Genomic DNA, 17,604 nt, shown 5'->3' with positions numbered 1-17,604 from the left:
CAGAGTGCGAGGGACAAGCCAAAGGGTTCTGTGGAACTCGAGGAAGGCTCTGTGGTCAAGTACATGTAGAAGCCACCCCTCCTCAGTGCCCAGAGGCTCAGCAGATCCAACAGGTCCTGCATTTCAAACTTCCCCAACACCTGCTTAAAAGGGAGTGTAGCCATGGAACCCTGGGAAGCCCTCTGCCCCTCACAAAACAGCAGAAATGGGACTCGGTGGTGTCAGGGAGAAGCCAGCAAGGTTCCCAGCTCATAAGCCCAAGGTCTCTTGCTGTCTCTCTTTAAAAGGAGACTATCTGGTGGGTGCGGTGGCTCACACCTGTTATCCCAGCAGCTCAGGAGGCTGAGACAGGAGGATCAAGTTCAAAGCCAGCCTCAACAACTTAGTGAGACCTTTTTTTAAATTATTATTATTATTTTCTAGTTGTATATGGACTCAATGCCTTTATTTGTTTTTATGTGGTGCTAGGATCGAACCCAGCGCCTCATATATTAAGACCCTGTCTTTTTTTTTTTTTTTAATTTTTTTCTTTTTCAGTTTTAGGTGGATACAATCTTTATTTTACATTTATGTGGTGCTGAGGATTGAACCCAGTGCCTCATGCATGCTAGGCGAGCGCTCTACCACTGAGCCACAACCCCAGCCCCAAGACCCTGTCTTAATATGAAAAATAAAAAGGGCAGGGATGTGACTCAGTGATTAAGCACTCCTGGGTTCAATTCTTGGTACCAACAATAAAAAGGAGGGGGCTCTCTGGGATGCCCTGTAAGAAGACACCACTAACAACAGCTGGAACACATCTGCAGGACAACACAACAGGCCAGGTGCAGGGGCACAGTCTGAAATCCCAGCTTGTGAGGCTGAGGCAGGAGGACACAAGTTCCAGGCCAGCCTGGGTAACTAAGCCAGAACTTGTCTCAAGATGAAAGCTGAAGACTGGGTGTGCGGCTCAGTGGTAGAGCACCCTGGGTTAGATCCCAGTACCAAAAAAATACACAAGTCAATAAACTGGCAACAGCACAGGAGCACACACGGTACACCCTTGGAAATACACGAGGGGCTGGGCTGGGGCTCAGCGGCAGAGTGCTCGCCTCACACGTGCAAAACAGTCAAATGGCACGGATGCCTTCAGTCCCAAACAGAAGGGGAAGCTCCACAGGCTGCTCACAGGGAGGGGCAACAGCCTGAAGCAGGCAGCTGACTGCTGGACACAGAGCAGCAACTCTATGAGGGCAGCCCCCATCCCTCTCTGTCTGCACCACAGGGCAGCCGGCCCTCCAGAGACTCACGCCCTGCCAGGTGCTGGATGATCTGGTCCAGTGAGTCCAGGATGCAGTCCTTGGTCTGAAATGTTATCTGGGCTTCTGCAAACAGCTCAAAGATGTAACTGCCCGAGAGGAAAAAGACGACTTGAGCCTGGCAAGGGGACCAGGATTCAGCTTGGTGAACCCACAGGCCAGAAGCTTTTTAAGTGTCCTTTAGACAGGAGCAAACTGAGGCTTCTCAGGGAGAGCAAAGCTGAAGTGAGAGGCCTCTGCCTTCAGGAGCTAGCTGTAAGTAAGGGAGAGGAGAGAAGGCCCTGGCCCAAGTGCAATGTACCCAAGAGACAGCAGGTGCCTGGGCGAGGGACCCGCCCATGGGGCTGCCAGGGCGTGCTCACGGCTCTGAAAAGAGACAGGGGAAGGGCAGCAGAAGCTACAGCAAGGGGGCCTTTGGTGAGGCAGGGAAGGTTCCAGAGCCAGCTGGAGTCCTGGACATCCAGCTGAGGAGCTAGGCTTCACCTCCCGGCAACTGGAGTCCCTGCCACGTTCAGAGGAACAGACCAGCTCTGGCAGAAGGCAGCAGCCAGGGCCTTCCTCAATAAACCCAGGCCTGGCTCCGGCAGCCACCTGTCTTCAGGAGAGAACTACCCCCAGGCCCTCCTCTGCCTGCAAGAAAGACAGCAGGAAAAACGGAGTGCCCGCGTTGGAGCATTTAGACTCTGAGGACCTCCTGGCCTCCCTAACAGGCTGCCACTGCTCTGCTGGTCCTAAAGGGATGGTCTCACTAACAGGCACCTGCACTGCCAGTGAGGGGCTGGGCCAGCTGGAGGAGAGGGCTGCAGGAGACAATGCCACCGTGCGTGCTATGACTCCTGGTGTTCTCCACAACTGCTAAGAGGTGGCAGCACATAAGAGCCTTGAAAATTGAGACAGACCCCACTGGAGGATATGGCCCAGGTCTGACTTTCAGTACCTGGCAGAATACCAAGGTCACAGCCCATTGTCCCCTCCAGCTCCAGGCCCTGCCTGGAGTCACAGGGTTTGCCCCTGTCCCTCACCTTCCCGGCTTGGTGACGCCACTGTCATCTCCAGGCAGCTGGACAGCATCGATGGCACCCTCCAGGCGAAGCAGGATCACTGTGGGTCAAGGGACTGTCAGGGGTGGGCCCACCAGTGGTGGGGGTGAGGGAGGGCAGCACTTACTCTTGAGCTTGGCGACGTCCTGCAGCTCCATGTGCAGCCCTGGGTGAGAGAGCAGTACATGCACAATCTGCGTCCTCCCAGCTCCGCCAGCTTGCCTGTGGAGGAGGGGACCCAGCAAGAGCAGAGCCCTGTGCAGTCCTCGAAGTCTACACTCCAGCTGGCAACAGCACAGGAGCACACACGGTACACCCTTGGAAATACACATGAGGGGCTGGGCTGGGGCTCAGCGGCAGAGTGCTCGCCTCACACGTGCAAGGCCCTGGGTTCGATCCTCAGCATCACATAAAAATAAATAAATAAAATAAAGGTATTGTGTCCAACTACAACTAAAAAATAAATATTAAAAAAAAATACACATATGAACACACCACACACATGGACACCCTACGCAGCCCTGTGTCTGGAGAGGCCTGGAAGCATCGGCCGCAAGCACAGTCAGGCCTCTAGCACAAGGGACAGCGTGAGGCAGAGCTCAGAGGAAGAGGAGAAGGAGTGCAGGACAGAACAAACACTTAAAGGAATGACGGCCAGCTGGGTGTGGTGGCACAGGAGGGTAACCCAGCAACCCTGGAGGCCAAGGCAGGAAGATTCCAAGTCAAGGCAGGTCTGGAACACCTAGCTAGGGTGCTGCTCAGTGGTAGAACGCTTACCTCGCATCTGAAAGGCTCTGCAACCCAGAGAGCACACGAGGGGACAAGTAAAGGCCAAGAAAGCCACAAACTAAGAGTCCACGACCAACAGAAGGCCGCCACTCAGAGGATGGTTGTCATCCTGCCAGAACTGGGGGCAGCAGCCAGCAGGGACACTCCTCACCCACAGGCAGGGAAGAGCCAGGACCCCAGAATTCCAAACTCAGCAAAAATAACTTCAGACATTCTCAGAGGAACAGATTTAGAAATCTGTCACTGTGCAGTTCTCTGGAGAACTATTAGCCAGACCACGAATAGCTACAATTTCTACATGCCAATTAAAAGAAGAAAAAATGTGAAAGAACTGTTAAAGTCCTTCAAACTGTAAGGAAACAACATTAGAAGAAAATGTGGACCATCAGAAAGAGCAAACCACTGGGTCAAATCAATGGGCAATTCTGTTTTTGAGCCTGGGTCTCACAGTCATTTCCAGCTCTTGGGTTCAGTTGATCCTCCTGCCTCGGCCTCCTCAGTGGCAGGACTACAGGCATAAGCCATGATGCCTGGTGAACAATTCTCTTTTAAATTGCTTGGTGACTGTAAACAAAACTCACCTTGTTGCCTGGTATGCTTCCCTATACACAGAGGAGAATGAATGGACACCTGGACAGAAGGGGCTCCAGGTAAATGTAACCTTCATCAGGTTTTAAAAAGGAAGGCTAAAGACCTATACTGATGTGAAGTGACCAAAGGACTCAGATGGCTGGGCTGGTGAGCATGCCTGTCTTCTCAACAACTCAGGAGGCTGAGGCAAGAGGGTCAAAGTTCCAGGCCTGCCTGGGGACCGTCTTGAAATAAAAAATAAAAGGGCTGGAGGGCTGGGGTTGTGGCTTAGTGGTAGAGTACTTGCCTCACACTTGTGAGGTACTGGGTTTGATTCTCAGTACCACATATAAATAAAAAAAATAGAGGTCCATCAACAACTAAAAGAAAAAAAGAGCTGGGGATCTAGCTCGATGGTAGAGCACCCCTGAGTTCAATCCCTGGCACCAAAAATAAAAATAAATAAGTAAAAGTGGTAACAGCCAAGGTAAGTGTGTCCCTGCACCTCCATCTTTCCACATAGCCTTTACAAACTACAGACCACACTCCAAGTGGGCCCCCAGCCATCACAGCTGGTGCCCTGACTTCAGTATGGCGCTTCCAGGATGCTGCCTGCCAGGCAGCAGTGACAGTTGTGTGAGCTCCCAGGTAGGCCTACCCAACAGGCTGGTGTCCTCATAGAGAGGCCAGCACTGCCAAGTGCCCTGCCTGTCTGCAGCATTGCTAACAGCCCCTGCTGACTATAATGTAACTGCTGCTTTTCCAAAGTGGTTGCACTATGGTAGGATCCATGAGCAATGTCTCAAAGCTCCATTTCTTTTCTTTTTTTTAGTACCAGGGATTGAACTCAGGGGCACTCAACCACTGAGACATATCCCCAGCCCTATTTTGTATTTTATTTAGAGACAGGGTCTCACTTGCTTAGCACCTTGCTGTTGCTGAGGGTGGCTTTGGACTCATAATTCTCCTGCCTTAGCCTCTGGAGCCGCTGGAATTACAGGCGTGGGGCACTGCACCCGGCTTTAAAGCTCCATTTCTCTACAGTCTCATCAATACTTGCCACTCCCTGTCCCCTCCATTTTTTTTTTTTTTTTTTTTTGTATTGGGGATGGAACCCAGAGGGGATTTACCACTGAGCAACACCTCCAGCCCTTTTTAAAAGTTTATTTTTGAGATAGGGCCTCAATAGGTTGCTTATCTTGGCCTGGGACATGCATCTTCCTGCCTCGGCCTTTCAAGTGACTGGGAGGACAGGCTTGCACCATGCCCGCCTTCACCCTGGTTTTGATGGGCATTTATTTCCCTGATGAGTGACAATGTTGAGCATCTTTTCATATGCTCACTGGTCACCTGCGTATCTTCTTTGAAGAAATATTTATTTACATCTTTAGCCTATTTTTAACTGATTTGTCTTTTCACTGAGTTTAGGAGGTTTTTAAGAATTTTTACATATTTCAGATTATGATTCACAATTTCTTCCATCCTGCAGGCTGTCTTCATTTTCTTTTTCCACAGCTGGGGATCAAGCCCAGGGCCTTGCGTGTGCTATGCCTGGTAGGCTCTCCACCCAGTGACGCCAGCCCTGGTCTTTTCACCCTCTTGATTGTACCTCTCAAGCACCAAGTTTCTAATTCTGGTGACATCTACTGTATCTTTTTTGGTATTGTGTCATCTGTGTTGTTTCTAAGGAACCCACTGCCTGACACTGGCCCAGGATGACAGGCAGTTGAAGAGCTTCCGCCCCTGGGCATGGACCATGCTTAGCAGCCTCCTTCCATGTATACTGCAAACTTGGCTGTGACAACCTGACAAAGGCCACCTGAGCCAGGGATCACAGTTCTGCCATGTCATCGCTAACCCTGAGCTGGGATGCTGGACAGGCACGACCTTACCCAGCTCCACAACTGCAGTTATAGACGCAGACTGAAGTTCCTAACTGCAAGAGCCAAGCCTCACAGCAAACCTGTCATTCATTGGTACCTGTTCTTCCTGTTGGACCTGTTGCTCTGGAAAACACCATCTAAAACAAGGTCTTATTTGGGGAAAGGAAGAGAGGGAGGAAGGAAGGTCAGTCCAGAAAGTACCAAGGCCCACCTCATGTGTGCATTATTGTGTGATTGTGACTTCTGGATTAATGTTAATGTTTTAAGTAAAAACCAACAATGGGGGGCTGAGATTGTGGCTCAGCAGTAGAGCTCTCACTCAGCACGTGTGAGCACCCGGTCGATCCTCAGCACCACATAAAAATAAATATATTTAAAAAAGGTGTTGTGTCCAACTACAACTAAAAAAAAAAAAGAAAAAAAAGCAATAATAGGGCTGGGGCTGTAGCTCAGTGGCAGAGCATTTGCCTAGTATGTGTTGCACTGGGTCCAATCCTTGAGCAATGCATAAAAATAAAGGCATTCTGCCAATATACAACTATAATTTTCTTTTTTTTCCTTTCTTTTTTCAGTTGGTAGAGTGCTTGCCTCACATGCACAAGGCCATGGGTTTAACCCCCAGCACCACACACAAACACACACACACACACAAAAAAAAGCAGTAACAATGTCTGTAATCTCAGCACCTCAGGAGGCTGAGGTAGTAGGATTACAAGTTCAAAGCCAACCTCAGCAACTTAGCAAGGTCCTGACCAACAGTGAGATCCTGTCTCAAAAAAAAAAAAAAAAAAAAAAAAATATATATATATATATATATACACTTAGCAACGATAAAATCAAAATTAACGTGATTGGAGAAAATTGGAATAAAAATTAGAAAGAGCAGAAAGAACTGAGCCTAGAATGAACACCAAAGCCACAGTGAAGGGAGGACACAGCCCAGGAGCAGCACAGGGCTCAGCTGGGTGCTCTCCAACCAGTGTCCCAGCGCTGCGCAGACACTGTGCTCCAGCAAGCAGGGCTCTCCTCCACCACGGGCAGCAGTTCACCCCTTCATTCCTGCCTTCGCTGGTGCTGGGGACTGACCCAGGGCTCTACCACAGGGCTGAAGGCCAGCCCTTTTTTAGTTTTAATTTTGAGACAGGGTCTTGCTCAGGTGCTGAGGCTGGAATTACAGGTGTGCATCACCACTCCTGGAAGAGGCAGCAATTCTTGAACAATTGTCTGGGTTAAGGTTGAACAAATCAACATGGTGAAGAAAATGGAACCAATTTCTCTCTGTCAAGAAGGAGCTGGTGGGGCTGGGGCTGGAGCTCAATGGCAGAGTGCTGGCTTAGCAGGTGTGAGCACTGGTTCAATCCTCGGCACCACATAAAACATAAGTTAATAAACAATGATAACAAAAACAAGGAGCTAGAAATATGGACAGGTAGAAAATCAATGACACCAGGTGCACTGGCACACACCTGCAATCACTCCTACTCAGGAGGCTGAAGCAGGAGGATGACAAAAAGAAGGCCAGCCTCATCCACTTAGTGAGATGCTGTCTCACAATAAAAGACAAAAAGGGCTGTGCATGTAACTCCTTGCTTAAGCACCCCTGGGTTCTATCCCTAACACCAAAAGAAAAAAGTAAAATCTCATGGACACAGAATCCCAACCAAGAAACTCGAGCATCAAAGGGGCTAGATGACCTTTGTTCTGCAACCACTGCAGCAACCGCTGCTGTGAGGAAGGGCTGTGGGGGTGACAGCGAGCTGAGCCACGAGGGAAAGCCTCAGAGTGCAGCAGATGGGGGTCATCTCACCAAGGGGCTGAGAATAGTCTGTACCTGTCACAAGGAGACCTGGGAGACAAGCTGCAGGCTGGTGCACAGGGCAACTGGCTCTTCAAAGCATTAAGGCCACGGAAGACAGACCGAGACATCATCCTCAGGAGACCTGAGCATGCTCAGCGGAGGGTCGGGCCCTATCCTGTGGGACTTCAAGGGCCCCTGCAAAGTGCAGGGGGCAACACAGGAGAGAGCCCACTTGGAAAATAAGTAGTGGTGAAAAATAAAAGCAGACACTGAAGAATAGTAAAGGACGCCAGGAACTGCCCGAGACCTGGACATAAGCCAGGTACCCTCTCCCCATCTCCTGCTGTCCAGCACGACAGATGCACACCATCACACCCTGTCAGATGGCCTTAAACTCAGAAACAAAGGGACAGGACTTAAATAGATTTGGAGGGAAAATAAATCACTTTAGAAATGAAGATCAAATTAGAACACAGAGGCAGGTACGTGCCACAGACAGTGTCCTGAGAGAAAGGGAAGGAAAGGGAGGGAGGAGGCGCTGAGGAGCCCTGAGCACAGCAGAGGAGACAGAGCAGGGTCCCGAGCAGCACAATGGACCAAGGCCCGGAGCACAAGGCCAGGCCATGCCCATCACCCCCGCTGCCTGGGAGGCTGTGAGGGGGTGCGAGCTCCACGCCAGCCTGGCAACTAGCCAGACTCTGCCGCAAAAATAAGATGAAAGGGGCGGCAGACGGCCCGGCTGACATGTGTGAGGCCTGGGTTCCATCCCTAGCACTGCAAAAAAAAAAAAAAAAAAAAAAATTGGAACCACAACAGCCCCCTTATCTGTGGTTTCACATTCTGTGGCTCCAGTTACCCTACCCACAGTCCAAAAATATGAAATGGAAAATTCCAGAAAACATGTACTCCTATCTTTTTTTAATTTGCATTTTTTAAATGACTTTATTTATTTTTGTATGTGGTGCTGAGGCTCAAACCCAGTGCCTCACTCATGCTAGGCAAGCGCTCTGCCACTGAGCTACAGCCCTAGCCCCTGTATTCCTAGTTTTAAACATCATGCCTTTCTGAGCAGTTGACGACCTTTTGGTGCTGCCCTGTTCCACCCAGGCTGGGGCGTGAATGTCCCTTTGCCTGGCTCAAGCACCTGTCCACAATGCCCGAACTGTCACTTGGCAGCCTCTCAGCTGTGGGATCAACTGCACCACATCACTGTGTCCTGAGACCCAGAGTGTAAGAAGAGTAATGCTGGCAACATGGATATGACACAGAGAACCAATAAAATGATCCCTCTGAGAAGGTGGATGCTCCCAACATGAAGAGGAGGAAAAAGGTATGCTGAGGTCTCCAAGATCAGCAATCTCTGTCAAGATGGAGGCCACATTCACACCAATTGTATTACAATGTATTGTGAGAATCCCTGCCTTGCTTATTGCTGTTGAGCTATTACTGCACCCAACTTATGATCTAAAAGGCCTTAACAGGTACTTCTGTATAAGACAAAACACACTCGACATAGGGTTAGGTATCGACCAAGGCTGCAGACAACCACTAGGCCTTGGCACACGTCCAGAGGGGATGACTGCACAGCTGAGTGTACACACACTGGACAATACCACTGCAGGACCAGGAACAGGGACAGCTTGCAGCAGAATCACTGGGTCTTCAAGTGAAAGAAACCCTAAAAGGGGATATGACTCTTAAAACACAACTGAAATAACAGCTCTACAGATGCTCCACCCCCAGGTCACTGCACATCCTGAGGACAGTGCCACAAGACAGGGTGTAGCTCAGTAGTGGAGCCTTTGCCCAGCATACATGAGGCCCCGGGTTCCATCCCCAGTTCTGAAAAAAATACATGGATGCCATGGATGCTCCTAGAGGAGCAGACCAGGGTGGTGCAGCAGGGGAGTTCCACCTGGAGCTTTAAAATAAAAGTCCCCACCACTCAAGACACAGGCACTGTCTCTAGTGTCCCACACAGCCCTGACTTAGAGGTTTTACTCACCAGCAAGGGGACAATGCCCTGCCTACCAGAAGGAAGCCCATGCCGCAGAGAATAAGCAGTAGACTCCAGCAGGCCCAGAGCCATCTCAGAGCAGCCTTGTGTCACCATCCACTCCGGCTGGGCCAGCATCTCTCCAAGCATGGCCCAGGACTCCAGGCCAGACCCTTCCTCAGGGGTCCTGCAGGCCAACCCTATTTCCTCTGCACGACCACTAGTGATAACCATGCATTAATGCCTCTCCTCTCTTCTTCTCTCAGGAGTAGATGATCTCCCAGAACCGAGGGTGGCAGAATGCTGGCCTCCAAAGATGCCATGTCCCAATCCCTGGAACCTGTGACTCCTTCACCTTCTGTGACAAAAGAACTCTACAGATAGGATGAACTCAGGGGTCTCAAGATGCAGAGTGTCCTGATCATCCACGTGAGCCCAAAATGAGCTGACGGAGGAGACAGGACACTCAGAGAAGGAGGAGTGAGGACAGGAGCAGAGGTAGGAGTGTTGTGGCCATAGCCAAGGGACGCCGGTAGCCTCTAGGAGCTGGGAGAGGCCAGAGTCTCTGCAGATATAAGCAACAGAGATGAGGCCTGTGGGTCAGCACAGCTCAACATCCAGCACCCAGGGTTCTTCCAAGAAATGGAAATGTGACAGACACACGGGGAGAAGCCCGAGTCAAGATGGGGCCGAGATGGCAGTGATGCAGCCACACCCAGATGCCAGTGCTGCCCATGCTGAGGCAGAAACAGACCCTCCCTCAGAGCCCCAAGAGGAGCCAAAGACAGATACCTGGATCTGGACTGCCACTGTCTCAGTACCCCCATCTGAGCAGCCCTAGGAAGCCACACTAACATGCAATGCTTTGTTACTTGAAGGCATACATAAATACTTATTTCCAGTACCTGTCAATAGATACAACTCACAAAAATGAAGTTCAATAATTTCTAAGGTGTAAAGGGCCCTTAACATTCTGTGCTGAGTACACTCTCCTATCAACACACGTTAGTGTTGCATCAGAGCTAGATCAGCCCAGCGGAAAGGGCAGAGGTATGAGCCCGGTGGGAAGGGCAAAGCCAGGGCTGCCTTGGTCCTCGTGGGCCTCCATCCTTCCCACGGACAGACCTGACACACAAGACCTAAAAGGAGAGGCAGGGACCAAGGCTATGCATACGGGTCCAGGAAAATGACACAGCAGAACCGGGCACTCCCACTAAGTGCTGTCTACTAGAACAGCCCACCTGGGCAAACACGTGCACCTCTGGACAAACAGCCTGCACACACGGACACTTCCTGAGTGTCCTCAGAGCACACTGTGTGACACAGCCTGAGGACATTGGGAGGGAAGCGGGGACAACACCTGGAGCATGTAGCAGATTCAAAGGACACTGAAAATGCCGTCACCGAGAGTCAGGACCAGGTAGGAAAGGACACAAATGCTTCAGAAAACTCCAGATTCCTCGGATGATGCCAGCCCTCCCCGGCCTGTGGGACCTCACATAGTCTTGCCCAAGAAACCGCTTGGCAAGTCAGTGTCCTGATGTGCCAGCTGGACACAGTGCTGTGCGGGACTGTGGCCTCCAGGAGGACCAGGCTCAGCCTCCCTGCTCAGCATTCTGGCTCTAGGCTGTGCACTCACCTGCACCGAGGGCGTCTGCGCTGAGCTCCAGGCAGAGCTCCCCCTGCTGCACCACCCTGGTCTGCTCCTCCAGGACCTGGTCAATGGCATCCAAACCCGAAGCCACGTCACGGGGGGTCAAGTCAAAGGAGGCTGACTCCTCACATATCTTCTCCTGAGAGGCCAAGCACAGCCCCGTGAGGAGAGCAGGGTGGGACAGAGGCTCAGAGAAGCAGGAAAGGGGCACAGAAGGGACCAGAAGCTCACAGCTAAAGTCCCTGGAGCCATGGCTCCCGGTCTCAGAGGCAAGATGACTAAAGATGACTAAATGGCCCAAACCAAGGTTTCAAACAACTACTTCACTTGAGTTGCCAACGTTCTATAACTGGGAAATTTCCCATTCAAATCTAGATTTCTGAGCTGGGCATGGTGGCAGCAACTGGGGATTACAGGATCATAAGTTCAAGGCCAGTCTCAACAACTTAGCAAAGCCCTAAGCAATTTAGTTAGATCATCCCAAAATAAAAAATAAAACAAAAAGGGCTAGGGACTTACCTCAGTGGTAAATTACTGGGTTAAATCCCCAGTACGAAAAAAATAAAATCTAAATTTTTGGTTTCAAAAGTCAGAAAAATCTGGTATAACACCCACCACCTCCTACAGCAAATGCCTGGAAGCTGGTGGGGGCTGGCTGCTGCGCCTCAGAGCACCAGGCCCTGCCATGGGAACCCAGCTCTCGAGGAACCTCACCCAGGTTCTGCAGCAGAAGGGTGAGGCTGTCCCATGTGGCCAGCCTCCAAGGCCATCCCAAGCAATACACACTCCTGAGCAGAAAACCATGGAGGCAGGGTGGACAAGGGACAAAGGGAGCCAGGAAAGACTTCAGGAGCTGCTCCTGCTGCCACAGTCACCAGAGGTGAACAGCTCTCTCCATGGCAGCTTCCCAAGGGTCAAGCCAAGCAGCCTGAAGGGCAGACCCTGCAAGACAGCATGGGCCTGGCTGCTCACCAGCAGGTGGAAGGACAAGGGCCTGAGAGTGTGTCCAAGGCCCCACTGAGGTATCTGATCCCAGGAGGCAGCGCAGCAGAAGCACCTATTACCAGGTCTGGCCAGATGCCCCCAGGGATGCTCAGGAAGCTGGAAAGGACAGCAGGTGCTCAGCACAGAGGCAGAGGGGACTCACCACATTGTGAGCTTCATCAAAGATCACCACGGTCCCCTTCAGGTCAATGCCATGTGCCCTGCGACTCTATAAGGAGGAGGGGAAGAAACCATGGGCTGGAGCCCAGCAAAGCAGCATCCTGAGAGTGCAAGCCTGCAGAGGCAGGGCAAGAGGGTACCAGGGCATGCAGCAGCCACCAAAGGTCACAAGCACAGAACACACTCAGTGCTGGTGGGGACAGGAAGAGCCACACCCGACTGGCAGGAATAGCAGTGCTCAAGGCTGGTTCAGGATGGCAACCTGGCAATACCTTGCTCTAGGCTGATCAGTAGCTGGACACTCAACAGGTGTCTATCACAGGGAAACACGCAGCACAAAGGTGCATGCCACGGTTGGCAGAAAGCCAAGGAAGCTGCAAAGCCCTAGCATGCAGACAGGCAGAGGAGAAGCCTGCACCAACGGTTAAGAGTCCAGCACCCAGTCCCACCCCTAGAGCCTGAGGGAAGTGGCCTGAGCTTAATCAACCTAATTTCAAGCTAAGTCTTCGTACAGTCAAATGTCTGTTTTAAGCGTACCACAGGATTCTGACAGATGTGTGCTTGTCTAATCTCTGGAATGTCATGTCAGCAGAGGGCCTCTGCTGTGCCAGCCTTTCTGGACAGCACAGCTGAGACATGGGCCTCGGGCTGACTGTGCATGAGCTCTGGTGACCTCGAGTGTGTAAGTCTGGACACTGCAGCGGGCCACAGGCTTGCAGTACTCACAGAGCTGCTGCCCCTTCTTTGCCCACACCAGCATGTGAGGCTTGCAGTTGCTTCACACCTCATCCAACTCTTAGGGCTTTGGGTTTTTTGTTGTGGCTGTTTTTTGGTGAAGCTGGAGATCAAGACCAAGGCCTGGCACATGAAAGGCAAGTGCTCTGTCACAGAGCCACACCCCAGCTATTTCAGTGGAATGCAGTGTCATCTCACATGTTTTAGGCAGCACCTGTCTGCTGCTCAGAGCGCTGAGCACCTACTGCATGCTGACCTGGGTCAGCTATTCACATTCATGGCCCAGGCCTGTCACTCTTAATGGCCCTAGTTCCTTCAAGGAATCTAAGCTTTACATTCGTGAAGGGCAATGTTTCCATCTTTTTTTATGGCTACTGCTTTGTGTCTGAGCTCAGAAACCTCAGCCTAACACAAAGTTGCAAAGACCAACCCATTCCTTCTAGAAATTTCAGGTTCAGCTTTTACAAGAACATTTGCATAGTGTGAAGTTGAGTGTTGACTTTTCAAATAGATGACCAGCTATCCCATCACCTTTCAAAAGAACAACACAATAGAACTTTCCTTTCCCTTCGAATGCCTTTGGCACATGTATTGAAAATGAGCTGCTGCCTACAAGGATGGGGGCCACCATTTGCTGCACTAATCTGTGTCTATAAGCACACATTTTCCCAGACTTCACAATGAACTTCCAACTCTGCTCTTCAAAACCCTCTTGTTCTTCCAGATCACTCACATTTCTAAGAAAATATCAGAATCAGCCTCGGGTATTTTTGCAGTGCTGAGGATTTGACTCGAGGGCCATGTGCATGGTGGTAAGCGCTCTACCACGGAGCAGCTTATTGATTGTGATGTGATTATTCCAGATGGGGCTTGTACCCCATATTTGCAACAGTTCTCCAGGTGGCTCCCAGGCAGCCAGGTTTAAAAGCTTCAAGTCATGAGAACCACCCACAATTTCAGAGATTTCATTGGCTCTCCAGGCCCCAAATCCAACAACTGCTCTACACAGGCATGGCTATCTCCCACAGGGCTCTGCAATGGCCTCATGGTGTGACTGGCCTCTATACCACTCACTTGCCTCCGCACTTGCTCTGGGGCCCCCTTCCACACACTCTAGAGCTCTTCAGTAGCAGCAGCTCCTGCGAACCTTCCTGCTGACTCCCTTTGATTAATCTATACTCCATATGAGTGACTGTTTTATTCACTGCCATGCCTAGGACAGCACCCAGCACAGTGTATTCTCAAAGAACATCTATCACAGAAAATAACAAATTGGCAAAGGGATTTGGTGCACAAGATACCCAGGATGCTGTTCCCACCATGGTAAGTAAGAGGGTGCTGACACCACCTGCTAAAAGCAAATGAGTGAGGCAGGAGGCCCCTGCACCTGGCCAGGTCCTGCGCCCTTGACCTACAGCAGGGGTATCCTGCCCACACTGCAATTCTGAGGGCCTGAACCAGCAAAGGCTTGGCTAGTCCCTCCAGAACCCAGGGAAACCACTCCCACACCAGGGATCACCAGCTACATAGGCTGAGATCTCACCTTGGCATCCAACAGGTAATTGTACGGCATAAAGATGATGTCAGCTTGTTGCTTCAGGTTCCGGGAAAGGTAGTACGGGCACACTCTGGAGTAAGGAGGAAGAGGCAGTGAGAACCACACAGGGCCATACAGGCTGCAGCTGATGGAACTGGGCACGCTCTGACAGGGCCTCAGACAGTGGGGAGCCCACGAGTGTTCTCAACCGTGATGGTGCTGTCCACTTTGAAACTCTATACCAAACAGAACCGACCCTGTTCCTAGACACAGGCCACGGGGACAAAGACAACAGGGGAGAGCTAAGGCAGGGTGACCCCCTCGGTGCAAGAATGCTCCTTTTGTTTTGTCTGTCTGCGATGCTGGGTGAAACCCAGGGTCCGAGGCATGCTAGGCAAGCACTGCTACTGAGCTGCACCCAGCCCTGAAAGTCTTCCCTACCACTGCTCAAACCCATGCAGCCCTAAAAGAGGAAGACAGGGTTGCTGTCCCCAGAAGAATCAGGGGTGGGCTTTAGCACCCACGTAGAGAGCCCCCCAAGGTGGAGTACATGAGGACCCAACTGGAGACAGTGCACACAGACCACATGTTCCTGTCCAAGGTCCCCGGGGGGTGGGCAAGGGCCAGGAAGAGGAGGCATTTCACTTCATATTTCTCAGAACTGCTTAAATTTTTTTCACACTGAACAGTTGCTAATCTCATGAAAAGAAAAGGAAAAAAAATATGTCCATGAGCCCACCATGAAGCACACAGCAGCTGTGGCCTTGCTGAGGGCTCTTACTTGTGCTTACTCCCACTCTTGACCAGGTCCTCAATGTCCAGGATGGGGGTGGCCAGCTCCTGCTCTAGGCTTTTCTCTGTAGATAACAGGAAACGTAAGCAAGTACCTTCAGTTATCCCCAGACCCGGAGGGACATCCAAAACAAAAGGGCTCCTGTGCAGCAGGCACTGTGGACAGCCACCACCCATGGACTTGCCAAAAGAATCCCCACCAGATGAGTCAGGTCCTCAGGGAGGGCTCCACCTGGAGAAACCCCATGGGAGCCCTGCCCTGGACCCAAGAAGGCGGGCTCCAGTCTGAGACAGAGGGTTAACACTAGAGAGAGATGCCAACACTGTCCCCAAAGGTCCCAAGCATCCTTTCCACCTCTGGACACTCCAAGACAGGACAGGAGGGCTGCAACCCCGAGAGGCTGAGAAGAGCCACAGCCTGTCACCAGCACCCACAGATGTGTCTCGTGAGTGGTGCTCCCTGGCTTCCCACCAATCACAACAGAACCAGAGTGGCCACCTGGTGGAGAGCTGCAGCTGCCAGGAGAGCTGGCACTTCCTGGGAACGGAAGGAAGCAGGGCACAAACAGGCAGGAGGCCAGGGTCACCCCAGGCAGAGCCCACCCTGCCCCACCCTCAGCAGGTTCCTCTCCAAGCTAAGCACTAGCCTGACCCTTTCTCAGGACCGCAGCCCAGAAATGGGCCCTACCCAGATGGATACAGGGTTCAGGGCAGAAAGGATGTTAAAGGCTGCCCTACCACAGTACAGATCCCCAAACTGGAGTCATGGGAATCCCTTGGAAGCTAAACGAGCAACTCCTGGGCCCTGGGCCCTTGTGGGCAGAACGAGGGACTTTTTCCAAGAAGCACCACAGAGTCTTAGGGCAGACATGTAGAACTGGGCCACCCCCAGCAACTGGCTTCACTGTGGCTGTTTCATTCCACCCCTTACAGGTGCCAAGCTCCCTCAGGGGTATGACGACAGCCCATGCATCAGCTGCAGAGGCCAGGAAACACAAACACCCCGACAGTGACCCTTCCCCAAACGCCCCCTGGCAAGGCAGCCTGATCCTCAGCAGCACCGTAGCAACACATGGCCAATCGGCACACACGGCAGCAGTGAGCCAACTTGCCAATTCCTGGGCAGATCACCAACCCATGAGGATTTGCAGGGAGTCAGTACAGAAAAGAGGAATGAGAAGAAGGACAACAGGCAAGGAAAGGGCAACTAGGGCTGACCCATGGCACACCACAGGCTGATGCCCAGGTGGACGGCGCCCTATGCCTCAGAACCCCTCACCAGGACTGCAGCCCACTCCAAAGACAGCTAAGAGCTGGGGGGTTGCTAGAAACAGCCTCACAGCAAAGATGTGCAGGTTCACAGCTGGGGGAGCCTCCAACAGGCTAAGCAGTGAGTCAAAGTGAGGTTGGGGGCTGGCCTGTGGTTCTTAGGACTGAGCCCAAAGTCGTGGAGAGGAGACATCTAGAGGGCCAGAGCTGTCAGGCCAGCTGCCACCACACCTCCACACTGATTCAAGGAGCACAGGGTCATAAGGAGCAGGTCATGCGGACAGTCTCCAGCCAGGGGCCAGCACTGCAGGGAGCCCTCAGGACCTACGCAGGCGAGGAGCAGTGGAAGAGACAGCTGGGGCAGAGCACAGGCCTACAGGTCCCTGAGTGCTAACCCACAGCAGCTACAGAAAGTTGGCTGGAACCATTCCCACAGGCACCGCACCAGGTCCTCTGGCACAATGCCAACAGGCAAGCTACAGAGGCCAGCTTGGCTAGGGCTGTGAACAATAGAGGCAGCCAGGATGGGGCAGAGATGACTGCATCAAGCAAGCTCACATGTGCTACCAGGGACCAGGTGGGAGAACTGCAAACAGAGGGGTGGACAAGGTGAGGGGAAAAAACACCTTCCAGGTGACCTGACACCCACAGGCTGGTCACAGAAGACACACAGGACCAGGGGGCCAGGACCAGTGACTAAGATCACCAAACCCTGTTCCTGTCCAGACTGCTGTGGATAGGTCTGTGTTCAATGATTCCTGTGCACACCTTCCTTCTTTCCACAGACCCCTACCATGTGGCCTGGGGATGCCCAACAGATCCTTCCTCTGAAGAAGCCAGAAAAGGCAGAGACCATGGGGAGTTTCCAAACAGCACATCTGGAGAGGAGGTCCAGATTCATGGCCTCCAGACCACTGTCACAGAAAGAGATACCTGGGGCATACAGCAGATAGACAGTCCTTCTCAGGACCAGCCAGCAGGCCAGGATAATCACACACTGAAGTGACTAAGGGTCCTTGGTGCCACCAGACCAAAAAATCAGTAAGCAAGAAGGCAACAGAAGCCAGGCACAGTGGCAC

General features: G+C 51.9%; 1 protein-coding gene across 8 annotated transcripts in view; it reads right to left on the bottom strand.

Moving 5' to 3' along the window:
* The window catches only part of Rtel1 (regulator of telomere elongation helicase 1), a 32,924-nt gene that overhangs the window by 10,514 nt on the left and 4,806 nt on the right, over positions 1-17,604 (bottom strand). For 7 of the 8 annotated variants that reach the window (XM_071609083.1, XM_027954157.2, XM_071609082.1 and 4 more), the window contains 7 exons: positions 15,246-15,321; positions 14,471-14,555; positions 12,176-12,241; positions 11,014-11,167; positions 2,466-2,504; positions 2,321-2,399; positions 1,290-1,387 (listed from right to left, as the gene is read on the bottom strand). In XM_071609083.1, the coding sequence (XP_071465184.1) occupies positions 1,290-1,387; positions 2,321-2,399; positions 2,466-2,504; positions 11,014-11,167; positions 12,176-12,241; positions 14,471-14,555; positions 15,246-15,321 (597 nt within the window). Of the gene's footprint in view, positions 1-1,289; positions 1,388-2,320; positions 2,400-2,465; positions 2,505-11,013; positions 11,168-12,175; positions 12,242-14,470; positions 14,556-15,203; positions 15,322-17,604 lie in introns of those variants that run through there. The other variant, XM_071609085.1, reaches the window with a different exon arrangement.

This window comes from Marmota flaviventris, chromosome 2, assembly GCF_047511675.1.
Source record: "Marmota flaviventris isolate mMarFla1 chromosome 2, mMarFla1.hap1, whole genome shotgun sequence".
In the NCBI taxonomy this organism is placed as follows: Eukaryota; Metazoa; Chordata; class Mammalia; order Rodentia; family Sciuridae; genus Marmota; species Marmota flaviventris.
The sequence above is the reverse complement of the archived record's forward strand: the minus strand, read 5'-3'. Positions and strand labels throughout refer to the sequence as shown.